Source organism: Sus scrofa, chromosome 15 (genome assembly GCF_000003025.6).
Source record: "Sus scrofa isolate TJ Tabasco breed Duroc chromosome 15, Sscrofa11.1, whole genome shotgun sequence".
In the NCBI taxonomy this organism is placed as follows: domain Eukaryota; kingdom Metazoa; phylum Chordata; class Mammalia; order Artiodactyla; family Suidae; genus Sus; species Sus scrofa.
The window spans coordinates 118,620,211-118,645,326 of NC_010457.5; the positions used below are offsets into that span (position 1 = coordinate 118,620,211).

The 25,116-nt window shown below is 45.4% G+C and overlaps 1 protein-coding gene across 1 annotated transcript in view; it reads left to right on the plus strand.

The window, feature by feature from the left end:
* SMARCAL1 (SWI/SNF related, matrix associated, actin dependent regulator of chromatin, subfamily a like 1) overlaps positions 7,524 to 25,116 on the plus strand; it is a 60,272-nt gene continuing 42,679 nt past the window's right edge. Inside the window, 9 exon segments of the mRNA XM_021076244.1 lie at positions 7,524 to 7,610; positions 8,518 to 8,554; positions 8,970 to 9,619; positions 9,622 to 9,699; positions 9,702 to 9,851; positions 10,667 to 10,717; positions 13,672 to 13,914; positions 16,348 to 16,398; positions 21,841 to 22,027. Coding sequence (XP_020931903.1) covers positions 9,028 to 9,619; positions 9,622 to 9,699; positions 9,702 to 9,851; positions 10,667 to 10,717; positions 13,672 to 13,914; positions 16,348 to 16,398; positions 21,841 to 22,027 — 1,352 coding nt within the window. The 5' untranslated portion in view covers positions 7,524 to 7,610; positions 8,518 to 8,554; positions 8,970 to 9,027.

Here is a 25,116-nt window from a genome sequence, read left to right on the forward strand (position 1 = left end):
GCCAAAACTTATAGGGCTTCATGTTAAATCTCCTTCTGTCTAGAAGAAAACTTTTCACTGTACGTGCTTGTATGCACAGAGTTTGAATCACATGAATGTATTGCCTATTCAAAACAATATATAGTTTTTTAATTAACATTTTTCAATGCTATCTCTCCAACTGATAGCTTGAAATGAGCCCTTTAAATTTTTCCAAAAGCAATTAACTCAGTGTTTTTGTTTATAAGCAGAAAAGTTGGTGTCTGTAGCAAGCTAGAGGGGTGCTGAGAAAGAATTCTGGAATTGTCAGTTTAATGGAAGTGGGCTAGTGGAAGCTGGGATTTACTTCCATCATTTCGAGGTGGAGACTTGTGTGGTCTAAAAGGCTTGCGTATGTAACATTTACTGGACAACACATCACTTGCTTTGCAAGTAGGGTTAAGAAGAAAGTCCCTGCTCTTACAGAAGCTTACAAGAGAAAAATAAAAACTCAGATAATATTGAACTGATTGCTAAGAGGGAGTTGATTTCCTGGAAACAAGGGCTGGAGGACCAAGTTGGTGAGTGGACTGGATGCTAATGCTCTTTCCCAAATGGATCTGATGGCCCGTGGTTTTCTATTATTGCAGCCAGGAGAAGGAGGTCCTTTACTGTAAACTACCTAGAAAGCATTCATTCTCTTAACCGCTCAATTAGGATAATTTACCCTCGTGATAAATGGGACTGTTCTTCTCTCTGATATAGGAGGAGCTGGCCTCCTCCTAATGCAGATGGAAATAGCTGTTCGCAGCAGATGGCCAGCCGCGTGTCCTCACCACCCTAATGCCTCAACCTGCAGCTTTGTAGCGTGGCTCTGAGGAAGGGCTTGATCCCAAGCCCCCCGAGGTCTACGGAACATAAAACAGCCAGCAGCTCCCTCCAAAGATCTCTCCTGCAGACAGAACAAATCTGAATTGCAGAGAATTTGGAGCAGACATGGAGACTCTTCTGATAGTTAAGAAACATGAAATACTGGAGTAAGTAGAGAGCCAGGTGTTCCCCAGATCCATAAGAACCCCACACTTTGGATGATTTTTTGGATGCTGTCTTAGTTATGGTGGAGACAGCATGCAGCCCTCAGGGCCTCTTAAATTTCCCCCTACCTTTGTAATTCCTTAACAATCAAATGACCTTTTGTTTATGAGATGTTTCTTTTGAGTCAGGCAGGCATGGATGCTCTTCCTTTTTCCATTGAAGGCAACTGATAGCCAGATAAGTAAAAATCTAAAAAACATGAGTTGGGAAAGGCTAGGGGAGAGAAATACAAAGCATTACACTTTACTATCTTTGAGAACTGAACCAGGAGAGGTTCAACACAGACAACAAAGCACTGTAAATAAGCTTTAGTTCCATGATGTGGGCAGACTGGATATGGGGTTAGAGAAGCATAGAGGACCATAAAAAGGTAATAAATGTAACATAACATGACAAAGAAAGAAAGAGATGAGACAAAGCATAAACACAGAGAACCAAAGAGTACAGAGAAGCCCAGAAGGATGGGAAACAATAACTTGGGTTGGGATCATGGACTATTATTCGCCCCCTGGTGGCCTTCAGGGGTATTGCATCAAGCCAATGACTAATTCAATGTTAAATTTCCACATCTGTAGATACAAAGGAGGTGCCACCACTTGGGCAATTCTCCACAAATAATTTGCTCCATACCAAAAGAGTATAATATCGAGCAAAGTTTTATAGCTCTTCCTTAGTTGTAGCACTAATGGAGCAACATACTGGGTGAGGAGTAGGAAAGAAGACATCTAAGATCAAGCTTGCACTTCAAGGTTATCCATGTCCTGGAACAAGCTACTTACCTCCTCTTTGTCTCCATTTTCCTTTCTTTTTTCATTTTTTCATTTTTATTTTTTTCCCATTTTCCTTTCATAATCATTAAAATGAGGCAGAATAAGAATTCAGGTAGTTAGTGTAGGAACATGGGCTTTGATATATTCCCTGATTAATGTTCATGGTTTAATATTTGTAAAAACTAATCGAGACCAACAGGCTTTGCTTGTTGGAAGGTTAACTATTCAAAGTACATTGTTTTATGTCAAGGTGGGAATTAATTCCTGACCTATACATTTGACTGTTAGCAAAAGAATGTAAAGAGTGGAGACTCTAAGTCTAGGGGAAAGAAGAGCAAAAGGATCATAAAACTTATGGAGTATACCCTAACTCTAAAATCCCTATTGGACAAGGCCTGATATAGGTAAACTGGGCAAGGTCGATGGGAAAAAGAACAGATATCTGGACCCCACGTTGGTACCCCCATGCTTAAAAAATAAAAACCTCTGTAAAACAATAGAGGGAGGACTCTTCTTCCCTCTACCAGTCTGTCCTGGGAGCTATTTGCTTTCCTGTAATAAAGGATTTTGCTTGCTTGCTGCCTGTGTGTTCGTGAAGTTCATTCTTTGGCTCCGTGAACAAGAACCCAGATTCTGATAACATCTTTCCAGCATCAAAAGAACATAACTTTTCCAAATCATATTTCTGTAAAGAAGCCACCTAATATACAGGAAAAAAATTATATATTTATATATATATTATATATATGATTATATATATATGGCATTCCATAAGTTCTATTTACTACCCCAGCCTTCTAAGCCAATTTCACATGCATTGCCACCAGAGGGAGGTGAGAAAAGGGGCTCTGATTGTGTGTTGTGTACTGGATTCAGACATTCAGTCTCCCCAAGGAGACATGGTTCAGGAGTCTCCCTCTTGCCGACATGACTGTTGTGGTTCATGCATGGGGGTTGGAAAAAGAATTTTCCAGCATACTGAGGTAAAGAGAAAGAAGAGTTTATTGAGTTAAGAGAGGCTGCCAGCACAGTGGTGAAACTGTCAGCACTGACATCCTGAACCCAGCCTAAACCCAGACTGGGACTTGAACCCACGTGCCAGGACTCGAACCTAGCCTAAACCCAGTTTGGGACTTAAATCCATGGTTTTAAATTAGAATCACATACCCTGTGTCTGGACTCACTGAGGTTCAGGTTCTTCATGTCTCTGCTCAGAAGTAATCCAGTGAGAAATAAAGTGATAGGCAAGAAATAGATTTATTAGGATAAGATGCTTGTGAGAGATACAAGTGGGCAGGCAAGGAAGCTCTGCCCGAGGATCGAGGATTGGTGGGCTACAGTTTTATCCTCCAAAGGGAGTGGCTTTGGAAAAGCCCACCTCTTCCTTTCTGGGAAGGTGTGTATTCAAATCAGCAGAAGGGTGGTCCTCAAACTCTTGCCCTTGGTCTGAATCTGAATGCAGACCTAATCCTATCCCCCACCCAATGACCTGAGGCAATTACCACGCTTCCATTAGTCAAGCAAGCCCGCCTTGTTCTGATGGCTTTTTTGAGCAATTTATTTACTTATAGTGATCTCCCAATGTCCCCCGAGTTTCTCATTATCTGTGGTCCTTTATTAGGACTTCGAAAACTGCCTGTGCCTACTTCATCCCTATCAGTCGGATGACTTCCTGATGATTAGAGGGAGCCGCCCCCAGGCGTGTAGTCATGTCTGTTTGTATAGCCCAGGGAGAGGACTTATGATACAGCTGTTGACCTGCTCACTGATTGGGGAAAAGGGGGTCTTAGGATATGCTTGCTGGTTGGTTGGAGATGTATAAGGCCCCCAGTGGAGTGGAGTGAGGAGTGGGCCACAAACCTTTCCTCGTAGGAGGTAGGAAGGAGTAAGGCCAGGTTGCTTAAAGTGGAACAGGGGGCATTACAATGAGACAGGCAGGATGATGAAAAGGGTCTGATAATTCTTGTCTTGGCCAGAGGCTTTTGAGTTCTACTGTCTTGAGGAGGCCTCAAAGTCCCACAATGATCATGTCACAAGGACACCACTATCTCTGGCCTGGACTCTTGCTAAGGCTTCCTAAAAGGCCTTTCTGTAGGCACTCTCACCATCATCCCCATCCCCCAAGGAAGTCTCCACTCAGAAGCAAGAGCAAGCTTCTTAAGACCCACACCAGATCACACACTCTTCCAGGGCAAATCCTTCCAGTGGTTCCCTACAGCTCTCAGAACAAAATCCAAACATCTTTCCATGGCCTGTGGGACCCTAACATTTTCTGTTCCACTTGCCTCTCCAGCTTCCTCATGTGTGCCTCTCCTCCTCTCCCACTGTCCTGCAGCCACACTTGCCTGCTTTCCAGCTCCTCAAACACACCCAGCTCTTTCCTGCCTGGGTGCCTCTGGCTCAGAACCTCCTCCCTCTGACATCTGCATGGCTACCTCCTCTCCTCCTCTGGTCTCAGCTTCAGTGCCTCCCCTCAGGGAATCCTTTCCTGACCACCATGAAATAGTTCCTACTTTAGTCTCTCCTTGGGCCCTCTGTTTAGGTCCTTCAAGCCTTTATCATCTAGTTTATTTCCTTTTGTGTAGGTATGTCTGCTTCCCCAACCAGACTGGAGGCTTTAAGAAGAAAGGGTGACAACTTTGGGTTCCTATTGAATGTGGCAACCCCAGGGCCTTTGCACAGTTGTATGGCCCATAGCAGGTCACCGAACTCTTGCTAAATGAGTATACGAATGGGTGGATGAATAAAGTGGAATCTGTGATTTTGGAGGAACAGGAAAAGTGAAATTTCTCAGGTCTAAGAAAACTGGAGCAGGATGTCAAGGGGGGTATGTGATTTTGGCAAAGCCATTCTGGCAGGAAATGTATGACATTTGAGGGAGGGGACTTGTGAATTAATCACAGCCACCAAGACCAAACAGTTGGAGAAAGTAGGATGCTTGGAGGACCCTCACACCAAACTATGAAATGCATGGTGTAGAAATAATACTGGAGCTTCCATCTTTAGGACATCTATGTATGTCCTAAATAATACATTTAAGGCTTTGGAGGGGAGGTAGTGGGGAGGAAGAGATGAGAGAAGGGAGAAAAACTGAACTGTCAGACTCAAAGCAATTAAGTCCATCAGAACGGAACAACCGCTAAGGAAGGTGAATTTCTTGGCTTATAAAACTTCACATGGCTCCTCTGTGCTTTGGATATGCAAATGCCTTTACCGACTGGCAGCACCCAAGGAGGGAACAGCCTCCTTATCCACCCAAAGTCTTGCATCTGCTCCCAAATCTTAGAATCTTTTCACGGAGCTCTAGGTGTAATTAACTTGAATGATGACATGCCCTTGAGGTGGCTGTCAAAAACTCCCTTCCCATAGGGCTGTCAAGCCCTCTCTAGGGGATCAGAAATGGAGGGAAGAGGGAAGCCCAATGCCTGCATCATTAGCAGGTAAGCTCCCAGGAGAGGATTGCAGTGTACCCAGACACACTGTCAGGCAAGGGCAAGCAGGCTACAACTATCTGTACATTTAATTAGCATCAGAGTCATGCAGTGGGGCTGGGGTTCCCAGTTCCAGCCCAGCTTCTGCCTGGACTGCTATGTCAGGCTCAGATGATTCCACTGGGTGTGTTTTAACACACACAAAGGTGTCCCTGAACTAGCAGCTGATATGGCCTCTATTTCCTCATCTACAAAACTTCTAGCTTTAAAATTTGACATATCAATATGTCTGCGAATCATCTTTCTATCAGTACATATTTGTTTGCTGCTCATTGATACAAAAGGAATGGACTATTTTTATGGTTTTTAGATAAAATATAGGACCCCAGTTAAATTTAAATTTCGGAAAAACAATACTTTTAAAAAATAAGTATGTCTCATGTAACATTGGGGACAAATATCTGGGACATTTGCTAAATGTGACAAGATTCAGATTCTATCCTTTGAATCTTGTAATCTTTTGGAGGAACAGGAATTTGATCTTATTCATCTCTGGAATCCCTTACAATTGTGTCTGCCTTATTTTTGGATTTCACAAATGGAATCTTATTGGATATTTTTGAAGGAAAAATTACTTCTAATTTTGGTAAATAAAGGCATTTATGACGGGCATCACTTTACTAAAAAAAAGCCAGGAGTTCCTGCTGTGGTGCAACAGGATCAGCAGAGTTTACGAGCACTGATAGGTAAGGATTTTTTTAATAGATCAAAATATACCCATTGCTGTGCTTTGTTTTTCCTAATAGTATGTCTTGGCTGTTTTTCCAAATCCTTAAGTAGAGCTCTACCTCTTTGTTTAAAAACAAAGTGAGTTAAAAACAAAGACAATCATGTTTAAAAACAGATAGCAACACTCACGTGTACCCTGATGATAGGAAATATTATATATTTAAAATTTTTTATTATAATTGATTTACAATACTCTGTCAATTCCTGCTGTACAGCAAAGTGACCCAGTTATATATACATATATTATAAAAAGGATATATATATGTGTGTGTGTAGATATATATAGATATATATATTCTTTTTCTCACATTATCCTCTATCATGTGCCATCACAGGTGACTGAATAGAGTTCCCTGTACTACACAGCAGGATCTCATTGCTTATCCACTCCAAATGTGATAGTTGCATCTACTAACCCCAAACTTCCAGTCCATCCCATTCCCTCCCCCTCCCCAGGGAAATATTATATTTACCACCAATATTTAATAGTGAGTTGATTATGGAATGGAGAGGTGCTGGTGCTCAGAAACGGGGTAGACTGGTTCTGAGAGTGTCAGCCTAATACTTTTCTCTCAAGAGTATGGGCTTCGGAATCAGAAACACAAATAGCCTAACAAGGCTTTGAAAAAGTTAACTGCTCAGGTTTCCTTTCTGTAAAAGAGGATTTGAATAGTGCGTGTTCCATCAGGTTGCAGTGAGGATTAAATGAGATGATTCACATTAGATGTTCAGCACAATGGCTGATGATGGCAATGATGATGACGATATGACAATGACGACAATGTTAATTCTCTTTTTGTCCAGGAAGGTCAGGTCAGGATTGGAACAGCGGGTGGAGCTTAAACTGCAAGGTTATCAGTATCAGGAATGGATGCCCCAAGAAATATATTTTTTAAGAGCTACCAAATCCATCTGCCCGCCTGGGAAGCCCTTTGGAGACAACTCTGACATAGACACTCCAGTTTGGATACCTCAACAACCCAGGCTTTCAGAATCCGGGTACTTGCTAAAACTTTTGAGGGAGCCGAGGACTACACTTCCCAGGGTGCATCATTTCCCCCCCTCCCGCCCACGACGTTGCGTCTCGCCAGGCTCCAGGTTTAAACTACGAATCCCTGCAGCACAGCTCGGGTTTCCCGTCTCATGACTCACTCTTTGAAGCGTAAGTGGGGGCCGCCTTGCCCCCTGGGAAGTGTAGTTCCTCGGTGAGCGACTCCATCACCCCGACCACCTCCCAGGCCCGATTGCTGAAATAAGGCGAGCGAACTCGCAGCGCTCGAGAACCCGCGCCTAACAGTCCACTCGGAAGAGAGGCTCGGGAGGGCTCTGGAGACGCACCTAGCTTCGGGGTCGGCCGCGAATGTGGTTCGCATTATAGGCCTCACCGGGTGAGACGGTTAAACTGGGAGGTAGGTGGCGGAGGCGGACGAGACCAAATGCTTCCCTGCAGCAGGGAGTGGGCCGACCGGAAGGGTGAATCCAAGTGAAGGTGATAAGAGTGGCAGTGGCGTCCCCCCAGACCGGGTGGAACACAGGTCCCAGCAAAAAGAAGAGGGGCGTCCATGCGGTGGGATGGCTTTATGGTTTAGGGCTGATCAAGGGACTTCATCATCCCATGGCCTCGCCTCCCCTGGCTAGTGGAGGCAGCGCACCGGGCCTTGGACCTGGAGCATTTGGGGGCGCCGAAGCGCCCTGCTTGTAAAGTTAGGCAGGAATGTTTTACCCCGGGAGCCTGAGAACTTCAGCCGGGCCAGGGACAAAGCCTTTCCCTAACCGCTTGTTAATTGCTGGTGGTTGGAGGAAGTGGAAGGTGTCGGGATTTGGGGGTTCTGGTCAAAGAGGGTCCTAGCAGAAAGGAAACCTTTTTACCCCAGGCTCCTCTCAGGGCTCCTCCTCCCCCATGTCACTGTTGTAAACATTATGTGGCGTTACATTGAATGGAGACTGTTTCTTCTGAACCAAGCCAGAGAAATTTGGTGTCCAGCGCTCTGGGTCTAGAAATATTGCAGAAGTGGCTCAGCTCATGGAAAAATGACCTAAGAAAATTAATTGGAAAAAAAAAATCAGGGTACAAAACAGAACATATGTAATGATCATATTTTGTAGTAAATTCATCTACCTCCCAAATACATGGCGTGTAACTATGGCTATGAATAGAAAAAATTCAGAATTATACTATAAACTATGAACAGTGATTATTGATAGATGGTGAGATTGCAAATTAGTTTTACTCTATTCTTTACATCTTTTTGTAACATTCGAATTTGTACAATGAGAATATATTTTTTTTCCTTCTTATTTTTCCAAAAGAGTTACTCAATTGCTCCATGGCAGTGAGTTTTAGACAGCAGGCACTAAAGCTTGCACTTGACTAGTTGCAGGCTGATTTGCCAGGAATGGTATAAGGATTGAATTTGAGGGTTGAATTTTAGGGTACAGTCTCTGTGATGCTAATGCTTTTTTCCTTCTTCCAGGTTGGCAAGAGGCTATTTTAGCAAGCATCACGCCATGGTATGTGGTTGTTTTGGTCTATGTCTGTCCAATCCAATATCCTTTCTAGTTTGAAATGTCACCTTTCTCATTATTTGATGGATTTAGGTTGCATTGCATAACTTTCTTGGGATCCGATAACTCATGTTGACTAGTGGATGAGAGGGAGAAAAATATTGCTGTTGAACTACCTTTTCAGCTTTGGATTTGATGACCTTGCTTTTTGCCTTTTTGTCAGGATCATGGGTTTTGGCATATGCTATATACTGTCCGTGTGTGTGTGTGTGTGTGTGTGTGTATGTTTAATTATAAAAGAAACTTTAATATTTCCTTTGGTTGTACTCCTTGTACATTTCGTGCGACAAAAGCTTGTTAAAATCGAGGTAACAAATAAATACATTTAATGTTTATTTCATTACTGTTTTTCCTTCCTCAGGTTTTGCCAAGTTTCTGATAGAAAATTGACATTCCTGTGCCAGCATTTCCCTGTTAAAATGTCCTTGCCTCTTACAGAGGAGCAGAGGAAAAAAATTGAGGAGAATCGGCAAAAGGCTCTGGCCCGTAGAGCTGAGAAATTAGCAGGACAGCATCAGAACACAGGCTCTGGCTCCTCCATTGCTGCCACATCTTCCCAGTCCAAGCAGGGCCCTTTCCAAAACCTCCCCCAGGATCCTTCTAAGTCAGGGAGCCATGGTATCATTTTCAAGCAACAGAATCCCCTGAGTTCAACTAATGGTGACCAGAGACCTCAAAATTCCCCCAGTTTTCAACTCAGTACCTCCGAACAGGCAAAGGGGACATGGAAGAAGGAAGAAGAGGTGCCCACAGCCTGCCTGAGCCACCGCCTACCAAGTCAAATGACTGTCGCTGGGATCTCCCCTCCCTTGGCACACAGTCCTCCAGAGGTCCCCAGCCAACAGCTCTTGGGTTATGCATTAGGTCAAGATCATCCTCAGGCTTCACATGGGACCAAATCAACACCATTTGCTAATACAACTCATGAGCCTTTGGCCGGAGCAAAGAATCCCCAAGAGACAGCAGCTTCCTTGTCTGGACAGCCTCCCAGGGATGCTGTATTGGAGGCAAGATGGCGAGACCCTCTGCCTCAGGGCAGAACGTTGCTGATGTCCATTGTGGCACAGAGAGGATGACGCCCGGGACAGAAGGAAACTCCACCAGAAATTGGGGACCCCACATCAGCCAGCAGCAAGCTCCCAGCAGGGAACATGCATCAGGATAGGAGATCGTTTCCAGGTGAAGATTGGGTACAATGCGGAGCTCATTGCAGTGTTTAAGAGTCTGCCCAGCAGACGTTATGGTAATGCCTCTTCTATCTGGTTCTTTCCGATGGTCTTTCCTATTTCTAGAGCCTCTTTAGATCTAACAGTTTCTCATCAATATGAAGAGAGTGCATTGGCACATTTCTGTCTATCCAGTTGTGGCCATATAGAGAATAGATGAATAGTTACTCCCAGGCTGGTTCCCCTGCCAGGTGCTTTATATGCATTGTAGCAGTTAAGCCTAACAAGTTTTTTGTGTGTGATAAGTAGATGTTCTTTCCATTTTTAAAGGCAACAGAACTGGCTCCGCAAGGTGAAGTGACGTGCTCAGAGTGGTCCATCTAGAAGGGCAGAGTTAAAGCATCATCCTCATTTATATTTGCTCTTTGTCCTCTGTAGGGATTTTGTCTATCAGTAGGGGCTTTTTTTTTTTTTTAAACTAATGCCTTTATTTTTATTTATTTGTTTATTTTTTGGTCTTTTTGCCATTTCTTGGGCCGCTCCTGCGGCACATGGAGGTTCCCAGGCCAGGGGTCGAATCGGAGCTGCAGCTGCCAGCCTACGCCAGAGCCACAGCAATGCGGGATCCGAGCCGCGTCTGCGACCCACATCACAGCTCACGGCAACGCCGGATCATCAACCCACTGAGCAAGGGCAGGGATCGAACCCGCCACCTCATGGTTCCCAGTCGGATTGCGCCATGATGGGAACTCCAAGTAGGGGCTTTTCAGTCAACTGTTTTGAACTTAGCATTGATTCGTTCAATAAGCCTTTATTGAATGTCCAAGTACAGCTGATACCAACAGTCATCAGCCCCGTTGATGGCAAACTGGGTACTTGTGTTTCCTTTCAGATCCTGCCACTAAGATGTGGAACTTCAGCATGACCGACTACAATGCCCTGAGTAAGTGCGTGTGTGGTTGTCCCTGTGCTCTGAGATGCTGGTATTGCAAAGTTCCTCTACAAGACCAGATGCAGCTTGTGGTTCAGATGGCTTTTGTGGCACCATCCAGTGCTCTTCCTTCTCACCATTGGCCAGCCTATGGAGGCAGGTCCTTTGGAGAAAGTCACGGGTCATCTTAGCAAAAGCTAGCACCTAATGGAGCCTTCTACATGTGAGGCTGTTCTAAGCCCTTATAATATGATGTCTCTTTTATTCTTTATAACAGCCATTTTACAGATGGGGAAACTGAGGCTCAGATAGGCCCTGTAACTCACGTAGGGTCACACAGCCAATAGGTTGTGCAACTGAGATTCAAACTCAGGCCATCTGGCTCCAGAGTGTATTCCCACTGGACTGTGGGCTCTAGCCACGGCAGGCAGCTGTGCCAGCCCTGCCCCTGGGACCGGTAACAGTTCTGCAAACAACACAAACCTAAAACTGTTTACTAGGCACAAAATTTTCTCTATAGCTTTTAGATGACTTTTGCTGGCTATGACTTTTTTAGCTCCTCTGTATTCTTATCATTATTTTGCACACTCAGTCTTCTTCTACCAAAATATACCGCAAACACTTGCAATGGTTGTGATTTGTGCATTTATCCATGTTTCTTAATTTTCAGATAGTTCGTGATTGCTGTGTCTTCTTAGTAGGTTATACTTTTTATGACTATAACATTTAAAGACTATGTCAGTCTTACTGTCACTCTGCTTTGGGTCCACCTCTGAATTTTGCCTTTTTAACCCTAACACACACTTATCCTGGGTCATGTGTAAAGTATATCAGTGGCAGAGGAAAAAAAAACAGTCCCTGTCTATCCCTGCTCACTTAACCGCTATTACGCTTTTCCTTTTGTTCCTTCCAGCCTTTTTCCTATGCATTAATGTACAGGTTTTACATATGTAATGTAATTTGTATTTTTCCCTTTTCACTTAGTCTTCCAGCGTAAGAATTTTTATTTAACGTTGCATGTTAAACAGTTCATTCTGATGATGAAAATATGTGTCCATTATTGAACCTCTTTGACCTCCAGAAAATGATATTTCATGCTTTGTATTTTCGACTTTTCCAAAATTTTCCAAAAAAGAAATTAATGGCGGGAATTCTTTTGTGTGGTGCAGAGGGTTAAAGATTCAGTGTTGTCACTGCAGCAGCTCAGGTCGCTGCTGTGGCACAGGTTTGATCCTTGGCCGGGGCATTTGCACATGCCCCAGGCACAGCCCATTCCCCCCCCCCCAAAAAAAGAAAAGAAATTAATGGCTGTATAACATTCTGTTGTAAGAATGTGTTTTAATTTCCTCCCAGTTTTCCCACTGTCAAAGTTCTGAGGAACACCTTGGTCTACAGATTTTTGTGTTTTTAATTGCTAGTTGAGATAGATTCCTGTAAGTTGAATCAGTATGGTTACTCTTTAGAGCTCTTGCTGTATATTGGAAAATTGATTCCCAAAAGGTTTTATTCCAATCTAGCATTGCAAATATCTATTTTTCTAATCCTGCAAGTTTGAAAGCAATGGCTTTTTATTACTTTGTGAAGTTGCATATTTCTCCAAGTATCTGTTAGTGATTTTCCCTCCGTTTGAATTGGTTACCTCTCTAACTTCTTTTTTTTGACTGCTTCTGTGGCATGCGGAAGTTCCTGGGCCAGGGATGGAACACACATACAGCAGTGACCCAAGCTGTGTAGTGACAACACTGGATTCTTAATCCGCCACACTACAAGGGAACTTCCTACCTCTCTAACTTCTTATGTAGTCTTAGTATTTTTTAAAAGTATGAGCTCTGTTTATATCTTTTGCAGATACCTTTATTAGCAGTTTTGCCTTTCCTTTCAGTTTGTTTTTTGAAAATTTCTGTCATCAAATCTATTAATCTATAAAATGCCTCAGAAATAGAGGAAATAAGGATCAAAACTATGCATTTGTGGCCTGACCATCCTGTCTCTCCTTCCTTATCCTCCCTGAGGCAGCAGAGCAGTGACCAGGAAATAGGGTTAGGTGGGTGATTTCTGTCATTTGACTTCCTTTGGTGGCTTCTCTGACACAGACACAGAAATTATCTAAGTTTATACTTGCCCTGGTGAAATCCCTCTTCCCTGTTCATTTCTGAATTCTAAGTTGTTGTTGTTGTTTTAATTTTTTTTTTCTTTTTAGGGTCTCACCTGAGACATACGGAAGTTCCCAGGCTAGGGGCCAAATTAAAGTTGCAGCAGGAGTTCCCGTCGTGGCGCAGTGGTTAATGAATCCGTCTAGGAACCATGAGGTTGCAGGTTCGATCCCTGGCCTCACTCATTGGGTTAAGGATCCGGTGTTGCCGTGAGCTGTGGTGTAGGTTCAGACTGGCTCGGATCCCACATTACTGTGGCTCTGGTGTAGGCCGGCATCTACAGCTCTGATTGGACCCCTAGCCTGGGAACCTCCATATGCCGCGGGAAGCAGCCCTAGAAAAGGCAAAAAAAATAAAAAATAAAAAAATAAAGTTGTAGCTGCTGGCCTGTACCACAGCCATAGCAACTCGGGATCCAAGCCATGTCTGCAACCTACACCATAGCTCGTGGCAACTCAAGATCCTTAACTCACTGAGTGAGGCCAGGGATCGAACCTGCATCCTCAGTGATACTAGTCAGGTTTGTGACTGCTGAACCATAACGGAACTTCTGAATTCTTAGTTTTTTTTAATTGGAAAACCTAAGGAGTAGAAGAGTTACAATCAGGAAATCCTGCAATTCCTGAAGCCCCACTCAAAGCACACCTACACGCCTTCCCGGTCTAACACCACCTTTTCTCCCCTGCCTGCCCTACGTAATTCCCCACCCACCCCCCCCCTGCCCCTGTCCCTGCCCCCACCCCCACCCCCCCCGCCTGCTGAGCATCTCAGAGCCATCCAGGTCGTCACCTTTGTCTTTTTCTTCTTCGGCAGTGGAAGCAGCCCAACGCCTCCCTAGGGTCACCCTACAGTCTTTGGAAGGGGCCGAGGGCCACATGGAGTCGCCCTCCCCCAGTGGCAGCAGCAGCATGGCCCAGACCTGCCTTCCTGCAGCTCCATCCCTCGCCTTTGTCAAAGGGCAGTGTATGCTTATCTCCCGGGCGCGCTTTGAGGCAGACATCGGCTATTCCGAGGACCTGATCGCACTGTTTAAACAGATGGAGTCCAGAAAATACGGCAAGTAGCTGGCCTCTGCCTGACTCCCAGGATGCATAGTGGCCTGTGATCTCAGAGTAGGGTGTTTCCTCTCTTCAAATATTTAGAGGTGACTTTCTGGAAGAGCCTTCCTAACATGCTCCTCTTAGGGAGAAAGGTGCTCCCTAAATTGTTCCAGATGGTTGAACACTTGGTGGGGGCTGCCTTGTCCCAAAGAGAAGACTCCTTCCCCAGTCTCCTGGTCAGTGTCTTCTTGGTAGGAGCAGGTAAGTTCCTGCTTCAGCCACCTAAACACACCTGTTTGTATTTTGTCCCTAGTAGAACTCGAAAAACAGGTGTTTGCTGTAAAAACAGATGGCTTTGGGTAGACTAAACCAGCGGTTTTCAAACTTGAGCATGCCCCTGGACCACCTGGAGGGCTGAGCCCCATCCCCAGAATAAACACTAAAGCCTGGTTCCCACCCAGAGCTACTGATTTAGTTGACTTGAGGCAGAGCCTGGGCTTCAGGCTTTTTTAAAGATCTCAGGTGAGTTTAACCATAAGCCAGGATTGAAAACCACTGGCCAGAGGAGGCAGTTTTTATTTTTTATGCGGTTCTTCCAAAGCTGCCCCATCAAAATAAGGAGCAGAAGAATCCTGAACTTCTGGGTTTTGTTCTCAGCGTGGGCCATGTTGTTTTACCGAATAGCATGGCTTTTACAGATTTATATTCCTATTCTTGAAGTGGTTTTAGTGTTTCCCTAGGCAAGTAGAAAGTGAACCTTGAAAGCCTTCTGCCTTTGAGACATCACATTCAGGCAGCATCATGGACTGAGCCTCTGTGGGGTGACTTGTTCACGAGCTTTCATCAGGCTTAGGGGCTTCTTCAGGAGGGGGTGGCTGTTGCATTTTTAGCCCTTAGAGGGATGGTTCTGACTGGTGAGGGCAGAGCAGGCTGGTGGGTAGGGTTTAGGTATGGCATGCAGGGCCCAGCATGGGTCATGTGCCAAGCTGCTCACACGAGGGCTGGGGCCCATCACCTCCCCTGCTGCCCCTCGAATGTTCGGCTTCCGCTTGGGATGGGTCTCTTGTCAGAAAGCAGGTACCGATGACCTGTGTCTTCTGAAAAGTACGGCCTTTAAAATCTCACTCCTGATGTGACCTGCTGTCTGGGGAGGATTATGAACAGCAAAAATACTCACACCCAACCCCTCCCAAACCTGGACATCCAAAAACCATGATTGGACTTTTTTTTTTTTTTTGGCCGTATCAGTCATTCACAGACGTTCCCATTTACTGCCCTGCCACAGTCAAGATCAAGCTATTCTCACATCAAAAGTAGTCTCTTTGGAGTTTCCTGGTGGCTCAGTGAGTTAAGGATCTGGCATTGTCACTCCTGTGTGTGGGTTTGATCCCTGGCCCAGGAAACTTCCACATGCCTTGGGTGTGGCCAAAAAATGGTAGTCTGTCTGCATTTGATTTATCTGTCAGATTACATCTGGGCCACCTTACTTTTTTCCTGAAACAGACATACTGTGTCCGTGAGGCCTTTTCCCTACATACCTCGCTTCCTCAGTGACCATACAGAGAAGAATTAATTTTTGCTGCCAAGAGAGCTCTTATTGAGCTGATTCTTGCTTGATTTTCTCAGAAGATCAATTGGCAGGAAAACCGAAATAATTTGTCAATGTTGAGTAGATGCTCTTTCTTCTTAGTTGATGTATGTGTAGTTGATGCTGCAGTAATCAGATGTCACAGTAATAACAATAATAATAATTTATAATTGTTTTTGCTTTTTGGGGGTGCATTGTTTGCCAGACACTCTTTCATAAGTATTTTACGTTGAAATTTTATGTAATCCCCATAAGAACCCTCTGAGGCTGGGGCTATAGGATTCTCCTTTTTCAGATGTGGGAACTGAGGCACAGAGAAGTTACATAGCTTGCCCAAAGTCACACAGCCAGGAAGTGGCAGACCTGGAATTTCAGCACAGGCTGTTTGACCACTCTGACCACATGTAGCTTGTTTCCCCACTTAAAAAAATGGAGCGAATAATGGTGTCCAGCTTATTGTGTATTGAGGAGCTGAGGAGATGGTGCGTGTAAGTCTCTTGGTGCCAGGCCTGGCTTGCGGTGACCACCGAATAAGTGTAAGCTGCAGTCATTATCCTGACCTTGGAAATTCAGGGCACTTCTGACCTGCCGGGCCATCCCCAGTCCTGTGCGTCCCCACAGTACCCTTTTATCACCACCCGTACAACCCAGTGCTGTCCCCGGCCTGCCGTCTTTCCTCCCTGAACTCAGTGAAAGCCTCGAGGACAGGGACTCTCCACCCCTGGATCCTCAGCTCCAGGCACGTGATCAGCCGCATCACCCGAACCTCCTGGGGTTTATGAAACCAGGGGATGAACAAGTGTGGTGGCATTGCAGAAGGGCAGGGTGTCACGGTTGCTTTCTTGTTTCTTGTCATTGCAGATGTCAAGACCAGGAAGTGGAACTTTCTCCTGGAGGAATACAATAAACTAAGTGAGCTGCCCACCTTGCTTGCTTTATATTATGCTATTAATTAATTATAGTAATAATTATATTAACTTATGCTACTAATTAATGAATGAATTAAACCTTAATTATGTGCCTTAAATGTAATGTATTTTGAAAGACTCACCTCCCCTCCACTGCAGTGACTGCTTGCGTAGCTATAGGACTAGTAAACGGGCAGATAGTCTTAGGCAGCCCCTTGGCTGGGATGGCAGCTTGACAACACCCAGGCAAACACAGTTGGGAGAGATGGTAGTAGTCAGATTCTTGAGGCCCCTGAAACCTCCCACCCATCATAGAGGTATTAGAAGAGGATATGTGGACTTTGGGAATCAGAGGCGAGCTAAGCAGAGGTTTCCTTAGCTTAGATGGAAGCTATTTCAGAGTCTCTCTAAGAACAAGCTCTTGCTTTACTTCTAGAGCCAGATGGTCTGTGAAAGTCAGGGAGCCTTCGTGGTTATAGGCTTCATAATGGGCTGAGTTCTGCCAGAGGCAGAAGCCAAGACCAGGGCACTTAAGCATTTAGTAAGTGCTTTGGAGGCTGACCAAGGATAGGACTGTGTGTACAGATATAACTATGAGAAGGAGAAGCCATTTTGGGCTTATCACTTGACTTATCTGTCCTCTGCTTGGGTGGGTCAATGAATGAATTCCAATATGCCTCCGAAGGATGGGGGGTGGGTAGTGAGATCATATCTCAGCCTGTCACCCATCTTCCAGGCTGTCGAAACTGCAGTGGGTGTTGAGCTGGCACAACCTAGTTTCCTCCTGCTTGACTCCCTGAGAACTTTCTGGTACCAGTCAGTACCAGGAGAGACTTGGGGGGGTGGGGGAAGAGGGCAAGGCACTAGCCCACCAGGCTAGGGCTTTAGGGAAGAGAGTCTTTTCGCTCTGTCTCCTCCTTGTGTGTCTTACTGTGGAATGTCAGGTAGTTCAGTATTCTGGGTCCATTTGTCCGTCTGTGGAAAGGGGGTTGTTTAATCCATATCTGTGCTATTATCAGAAATTAAATATCAGGGAAGAGTTTGTGATTCCTTGAGGAAAGACTTACTGCAAGCTCAAGGTTAAGTTTGAACGTGAAGAGTTACTTATTTCGTGTCAGCCAGCAATAGCAGAAGGAGGAAGGATGGCTGACATTGATCTGAGATCCCTTGGCTTCTGTGATTTGGAACTTGTGATTTAGAGCAAACTATTTGGCCTAAGCCTAATTTCTGGTGAGTAGTAGGAGTGAGTTTTTTTCCCTCTTGCCCCTTTGTCTTTCAACCACAGAAAGATATATATGTATGGGCTTGTACGGGCTTTGACTTTTGTGGAAGGACAAAAAGCAGAATATTTACAGCATTAATGGATGAATGTAATATTGGGAAACCATGCCTGGCAACTTGTTTGCATAGCATTGTGTGTGACAGTCCCAAGTCTTGTGGGCCACAGACTCCTTGAAATATCTGATGAAAACAGTGGATTCTTCACCCAGAAAAATGCACCTGATGGCCACACATAAGATTTAGTCTTTGGTGTTAATCATTCCTTGGGCCTTGAGTTAAGAGAGCTACAGTTAGAGTTCTGGTTATTTTTTTACATGCTAGCTCATCATTATAACGTCTTATAGGCAATAAGACTATTCTCCCCATTTCATAGATTGGGAGAAGCTTGGACCCAGAGAAAGGAAACTGCTGTTTCCCTTATTGGGAGCATTGCAGGGTCACAGTGAAGTCAGACTAATATTGCAATTTTGGGAGTTCCCATCGTGGCTCAGCAGTAAGGAACCCAACTAGTATCCATGAGGATGCGGGTTTGATCCCTGGCCTCGCTCAGTGGATTAAGGATCTGGCGTTGCTGTGAGCTGTGGTGTAGGTCACAGATGCAGCTTGGATTCTGCATTGCTATGGTTGTGGTGTAGGCTGGAGGCTGCAGCTCTGATTCGACCCCTACCCTGGGAACTTCCTTATGCCACAGGTATGGCCCTTTAAAGCAAAAGTAAATAAGTAAATTAATTAAAATAAAATAAAATTGCAATTTTGAGTTTGTGACGTGACCCATTAGGAAATGTAGAAGTCAGGTCTAGGAACCAAGAGGCCGAGGAGTCAGGGTGCCCCAGTTTAGTTCTGATTCCTCTGTTTACAGACAGTAGACCTGGAGGACGTGCCCCTCTCTCCTTACCCCTGAGCCTCGTTGCTCATGTGTGAAATCAGGTCATTGACCCGAGCCGGTGACCCTGTGCCTAAGAAACTAAGAAATGACAGAACCGAGCAAGTGGGTGCTCAGGGCTGATGTGGTGACTGCCGGTCTCCAGATAAGGCCAGTTCCAGGGCGTTCCTCCTCCCTCTTCTCTGAGGGACTCCAGGCTTCTCATCCACGGGAAATTGGCACAAAGCTTTCAGTCCCTACCTCCTCCCCCTGAGCCGTCACAGTCCAGATGCTTCTGCATCCCCCCTCCGTGATCTTGTCTTATCAGCTGCCCTTTGAAAACATCAACATCTGCCAGGGAGCTATTTTACAGAACCGACTCCTCCGTGACTCATGAAGCCAGAGGGCACATTGCTGTTGTCCCCCAGCACGGGGAGGGGGAGGCAGAGAGTGGTTGCAGTGAATGAAAGCTGTCTCAGAAACACACCCCGTTGGCTGAACCAGCAGCGCAGGATCTGGGGAGACAGTAGTTGGTAGGAAACTGTGGAGGGTGGTTTTTTTCCTCCTCAGTGGCGGCAAGGACATCATGCTGACTAAGCACCACATTTCACACTGGCTGGATCCACAGCCCTTCGTTCTCATCAGGTATTTGAGTGCCGAAGATCACTAGGATTAAAATGAAAATGGGTTCTGAAAGCACACGGAGTGCTCAGTCTCTTGAAGTGTGCAGAAAACAGCACGCTCAGATTTAATTTGGAAGCAGAAAATGTATTTCTCCATCAATATGGACAGTCTCTTTTATATTAAAGCTGTCAACCTTGCCTAATTTCTTATCATGGTGATTCTGTTCATGCAGACTGTTTCCAGAAATAACTGGTACTTATATTTAGGGAAAGACAGAAATGGACTTAAATACATGGAAAATGCAAAGCCATCTAAGGTGGCGGTAGATGGCTCAGCCCTCTGTAGTCACATCAATATTTGCAACTGGCAGTTGATGGTTGTGGCAGAAAATATTTGGGAAGGTGTTGGTTAAGGCCACACACAACCATGTGGAATAGAGAAGTGGCACCCTTAGAATTTCAAGTAAGGTCAGGTAGAAATGAAATAGAGACCCCATTCTCTAATTTGATTCCTTTTCCTCGATTCCTGAGGACAGCCCCTTGGTAGGTTACTGACTCTCCCGGGCTGCCCTTGAAAAGGCAAATGTAAAATCTATAAAAGTTGCAAATCTGTAAACAATGGTCCCTCTTCTAAGTAGATTTTTCAAATGAAATGATACTAGGGAAGAATGTCTTCTTTTTTTTTTTTTTTTTTGGTCATTTTTGTCTTTTTAGGGCTGTACCTGCGGCACATAGAAGTTCCCAGCCTAAGGGAAGAATCGGAACTGTAGCTGCTGGCCTACGCCAGAGCCACAGCCATGCGGGATCCAAGCCAAGTCTGCCACCTACACCACAGCTCGTGGCAACGCCGCATCCCTAACCCACTGAGCAAGGCCAGGGATCCAACTCACGTTCTCATGGATGCTAGTCGGGCTCATTAACAGCTGAGCCACAACGGAAACTCCTAGGGAAGAGCATCTTGAAAGCTCCAACCCTAAGCCAGCAAGCTATGATTGCAGTTTAACGATAATCCTACCACCAGGGATTTCTAGGTCTGTCATCTCTAACTTTAAAATTTTTAACTTATCTCCCCTTGCTTCCTCTGCCCCCTAGAATTCTGTTTTATTTCTATCTTTTTTTTTTTTTGCTATTTCTTTGGGCCGCTTCCGCGGCATATGGAGGTTCCGCTAGGGGTCTAATCGGAGCTGTAGCCGCCGGCCTACGCCAGAGCCACAGCAACGCGGGATCCGAGCCGCGTCTGCAACCTACACCACAGCTCACGGCAATGCCGGATCGTTAACCCACTGAGCAAGGGCGGGGATCGAACCCGCAACCTCATGGTTCCTAGTCGGATTCGTTAACCATTGCGCCACGACGGGAACTCCATATCTTTTTTTTTTTTTTTTTTTCCTTTTCTTTTTTCCTTTCTCCATTGAATAAAGAGTTTTGGTTTTTTGGGGGTTTTTTTTTTTTTTTTTTTCCTCTTAATTTTAAAATCAGGTGAGGCTCAATTCCTTTAAAAAGAAAAATCAGTGAAATAATTTGCTGTTATTTCCATGTCAGGCCCCAGTCATTTCTTTTTCCCACCTGGTTTACAGATCCACCAGAGGAGATTTCCTCACCATTATACTGGGGTCTGGAACCAGCACACTTGAAAGGAGAGACCCTCTAAACATAAGCTTTAATTTTTTTTTATAATTCAGGTTCTTCTTCTTTAAATTATCTTAATAAATGTGTTATTTTAAATAAAAATAAATAAATATAAGCTTTAATTAGAAGAGAGTCATGGTCACTCTTAGTCATGGTGTAGATTCTAAGTAGAGGTTGGCAAACTTTTTTTGCAAAAAGCCAGATAATAAATACTGTAGGCTTTGCGGGTCATGCGGTCTCCGTCCCAGTGACTCAGCTCAGGCCATCCTGGCATGAAGGCAGCCACTGACAGTCCATAAACAAATAGGCATGGCTGTGTTCTGGTGAAGTGTCGTTTACCAACAGGTAATAGACTGGTTTGACCCACAGGCCTTAGCTTGCCAGTATCTGTGAAGCTCACCTCCCTCAAGAGAAGATGACTCTTACGGAAAGGGTCAAAAGTTGCAGAGCCACACTCATGTTACCAGTTGGTGTCTTTTGTGGTGGTGGTGTTTGTAAATAGCACCTCTGTCCTATTGATTGTTCTTGGGAATACCTAGCAGCTTCTCTGCACAGACCACAGTGCTTCCTTACCTGTTGACGGCAGGTAACCTGGAGTTCTCCATCTGCTCACACTTTGAAACCAAAATAAAACAAGGAGAATGAAAACAAGACAGGATTCATTCATTCTAAGTATGGCTTTTCCTGGGCTGATTTTTTTTTAAAGAATATAGGTCCTTATTTATTGAATGGGGTTACTAAGATAGTATTTTTGATTACTTAGCCTAAAAAGGTCGATCACAAAAACACTTCAGCTCCTTCCAGTGTGTGTGTACTCTAGAAAATCATTTTTGCATTATTGATCACCCTCTTGTTTGCAGACCTTAGGAACAGAGAGGGAAACTAGTTCTCTCCATGCATGTGTCAGCACCCAGTTTTCTCCCCAGTTACTTTTTCTGAGAAGATGGCATGCAGCAGGGTTCTAGCCATTGGACTTTGTCTCAGAGTTCCTTCTTTTTCCCCCAGGAGTCTTGGGCATTAACACTCCATACGCCTCTCTTGCTCTTTCTAGTGGAAAAGGCACGCCACCTTCCACAAGTTCAGCTGGATCCTCTGCCCAAGACTGTCACCCTGGCTTTTGCTGCTCAGCTTGAGAAGACGTCTCTCCATCCCGTGACAGATGTACCTGAGGCAGACCTTTCCGGAGTGGACTCCAAGCTCGTATCTAGCCTGCTGCCCTTTCAGAGGGCTGGAGTCAAGTAGGTTCTTCATCAGGCTTCCTCCTGTTCTGCTCAGATTTCGTGGCTTCAGATGCTCCTTCTTTTGTGGACACTCCTCTTTTCACAGCAGGCGGGAAGCATCTGGGTATCAGCATCAAACAGCTCAGGTGTGCTGCCGCTAAAGCCTGATGCTAACCATTGATTTCAAATTCCATAAGTTAATAAGGACTCTGGCTTGCAAGTGTGCAGAAACCCAGCCCAAAGTAGCATAAGAAAACGATTTCTCAGTGCATGTAACTGAAAGCCCAGGGTCTCTATAAAGAGCTCACTAGGGCTCTGTCCCTCTCTCACCCATTGGTTCTAGAGTCTAGCAGAAGCACTGCTTCCCTAGTGGGTTGACACTGAAATGCTTGAAATTTGCTGCTGACACTTGAACCAGTCAGTCACTGTGGCCTTGTTGGTCTTGGAGGTCACTGGGGTCTTATTGGTGAAACCAGGTGACAGGTTTATCCCTGGAATGAAGGGTAGGGCCTGCCACCCTGTTTACTTGGACTGAGAGTGACAGGTGGTAGTTTTCCCAAAGAAGGTTGCTCTTATTATAGAAAGAAAAAAGAAAAGCCCATGTCCTAACCTGTCCCTCTTCCCAGGGTTCCTTGGGAGAAGCAAGATGACAGGTTTTCCATAAAACTTGCCTTCTGGGAGTTCCCATCATGGCACAGCGGAAACAAATCCAACCAGGAACCGTGAGGTTGCGGGTTCGATCCCTGGCCTCGCTCAGTGGGTTAAGGATCTGGTGTTGCCGTGAGCTGTGGTGTAGGTCACAGATGTGGCTTGGATCTGGCGTGGCTGTGGCTGTGGCTGTGGCCAATAGCTATAGCTCTGATTAGACCCCCTAGCCTGGGAACCTCCATGTGCTGCTGGTGCGGCTCTAAAAAAAGACAAAAGACCAAAAAAAAAAAAAACTTGCCTTCTGGTGGAAAGACAGGAGGTGAAGGAAAGAGAAGAGGCATTTGAGATTCCATGTAGAAATGACAGCTAGATCTAATGTCAGGCAGCGTGGCTGGAGACAGAGACCTATTCCAGGGGAGGTACTGGACCTGACCCACAAGACAGGCGGCCCAAGTGCAGCCTGCTTGTGTTTTGCCTAAAGCTTGGCTGCTCTCTCTGCAGGATTTTGTCCTCCAGGCACAGTTTGGGCCCAGTGGGACCTCACTGTCTCCCCACAGTCCCAGCTCTGCCCACACTCTTTCCTTCCTTTTCCTTCCGGCTACCATCTCTCTTAGATAACACACTTTGCTGTTTCAGTCTTTAATCTACTGAGATGTCCTATGGACCTCATTTTATCCAGGTTCAAGGGGAGTTTTCCCTTTGATCTTTCTTCTTCTGGCTCCTTCATTAATTCTGAGAGAGGTTGCCACCCCCAGCTCCTGGACAGAATCCAGGTTCTTCGTGGCTCCACAGAGACCCCTGGAGCTGTGTGGTGCATGCTGGCCTTGGCAGTTAACCCATCACCACTGAGGGGCACGCGTGCATGCGAGGCACCCCAGGGCTGACTCACGTCAGAGCCAGAGCAATACTGGCTGTGTCCATCTTTTTCTCTGTGGCTCTGAAACTGCAAATGGTACTTACAGCATTTCTTCAAAACTTTCAATTAAATCCAGATTTTAACTTTTATTCTCTGAAGGGGAGTTTGGTGTTGAGGAAAAAGCTATCAATTCCAAATGTTTTTTGGTTTTGTTGTTTATGTAAGAACTACAGTTGAACTCCATGTATGGAGCAAAATCTCTTAGGTATCAGCCCCCTCTACTATCTAGATGGTCCCTTTTTTTTTTTTGTCTTTTTGTCTTTTTAGGGCCGCACCTGCAGTATATGGACATTTCCAGGCTGAGGATCAAATCAGAGCTATAGCTTCCAGCCTACACCACAGCCACAGCAATCCTGAACCCACTGAGTGAGGACAGGGATTGAACCCACCTCCTCATGGATACTAGTTGGTTCATTACCACTGAGCCACCACAGGAACTCCCTAGATGGTTCATTTTAATAGATTGAGTGAGTTGAGACCAAGAAAGACAGTCGTCTGCCTAAAAAAATCGCTCAGCTTCCAAAAGTGGACTTGGGGCTGGAATCCATGTCTCCCAATGATGAAAGCAGCGTTTTTCCTGTGGTACCAAACTGCTCTGTTGAGAATGGCATTCTGCCATGTGTGTCATCCAGGCGTCATCTTTGTTCTGTTTGATCACTTTGTTTCTTAATTGGACTCCCTCAAGGCAGGGTAGAAGGAAAGACCGTGGCAATCAGGGGTCTGTACTGCTTTGGGAATGACCAGATGAAGAAGCTGTATGGACACTTGTAAATGGCAACTACGCCTCAGAGGCTGAAACAAAGGGCCCTCCCTGGCTTGTTGCATTGATGCCTCTGGCCACCAGTTTTGTAAACCAGAAACGGAAGCAAAACGTCAGTTTTCACACTTGCCTCTCTGCACACATCTGTCTGGGTCAGGAGTTGATCCTGGAAAGGTCCAGGTTTCACCAAGTTGTACATGGAAGAGGTGGCTGGGCCCCCTTCCTCCCCACTGAAGGAGTCTGGTGGCCTCAGCCAGGGGGCCAAGGGAGGGACACTGCCTCTCACAGGTGGGCCATGTGGCAGCTGGGAAAACCAAGGAGTGTCACAACACAATGCCTGTTCTCTGCGGAGCCTGGGCGTCCGGGCCCACGCCACCCACAGACCCACGGCCCACTTTCCCACCTTTGCTGAACACCAGCTTCTGAAGGGCAGAAATGCCATTTCCAGGCGATTCAGAAAGGCCACGTGCAGCCCGGAACTCTTATGGGCCGTTGCTGCTACTGAGCAGAAGAGGAGACATTCTCTGTCTTTTGTGTAAGAAGGAAAGGACGAGAGCTGGTGGCCCAGCTTATTATCAGGTTCCTGAGCAAATGATCAGTTTTCCGGGAACTCCCGTGGAAGAGGAGTGGGGTTTGGAGCAGGAGCCCAGACACCTGGCACTCGGCATCCTTTTAGCTTGTTTCTCATTCATCATGTGAGTCGAGTAAATCACTGTCACTGTTTGCACCTTGGTTGTTTTGCTCCTTTTGGGGGAATGATAGTTGGCATCGGATGCTGCTTAA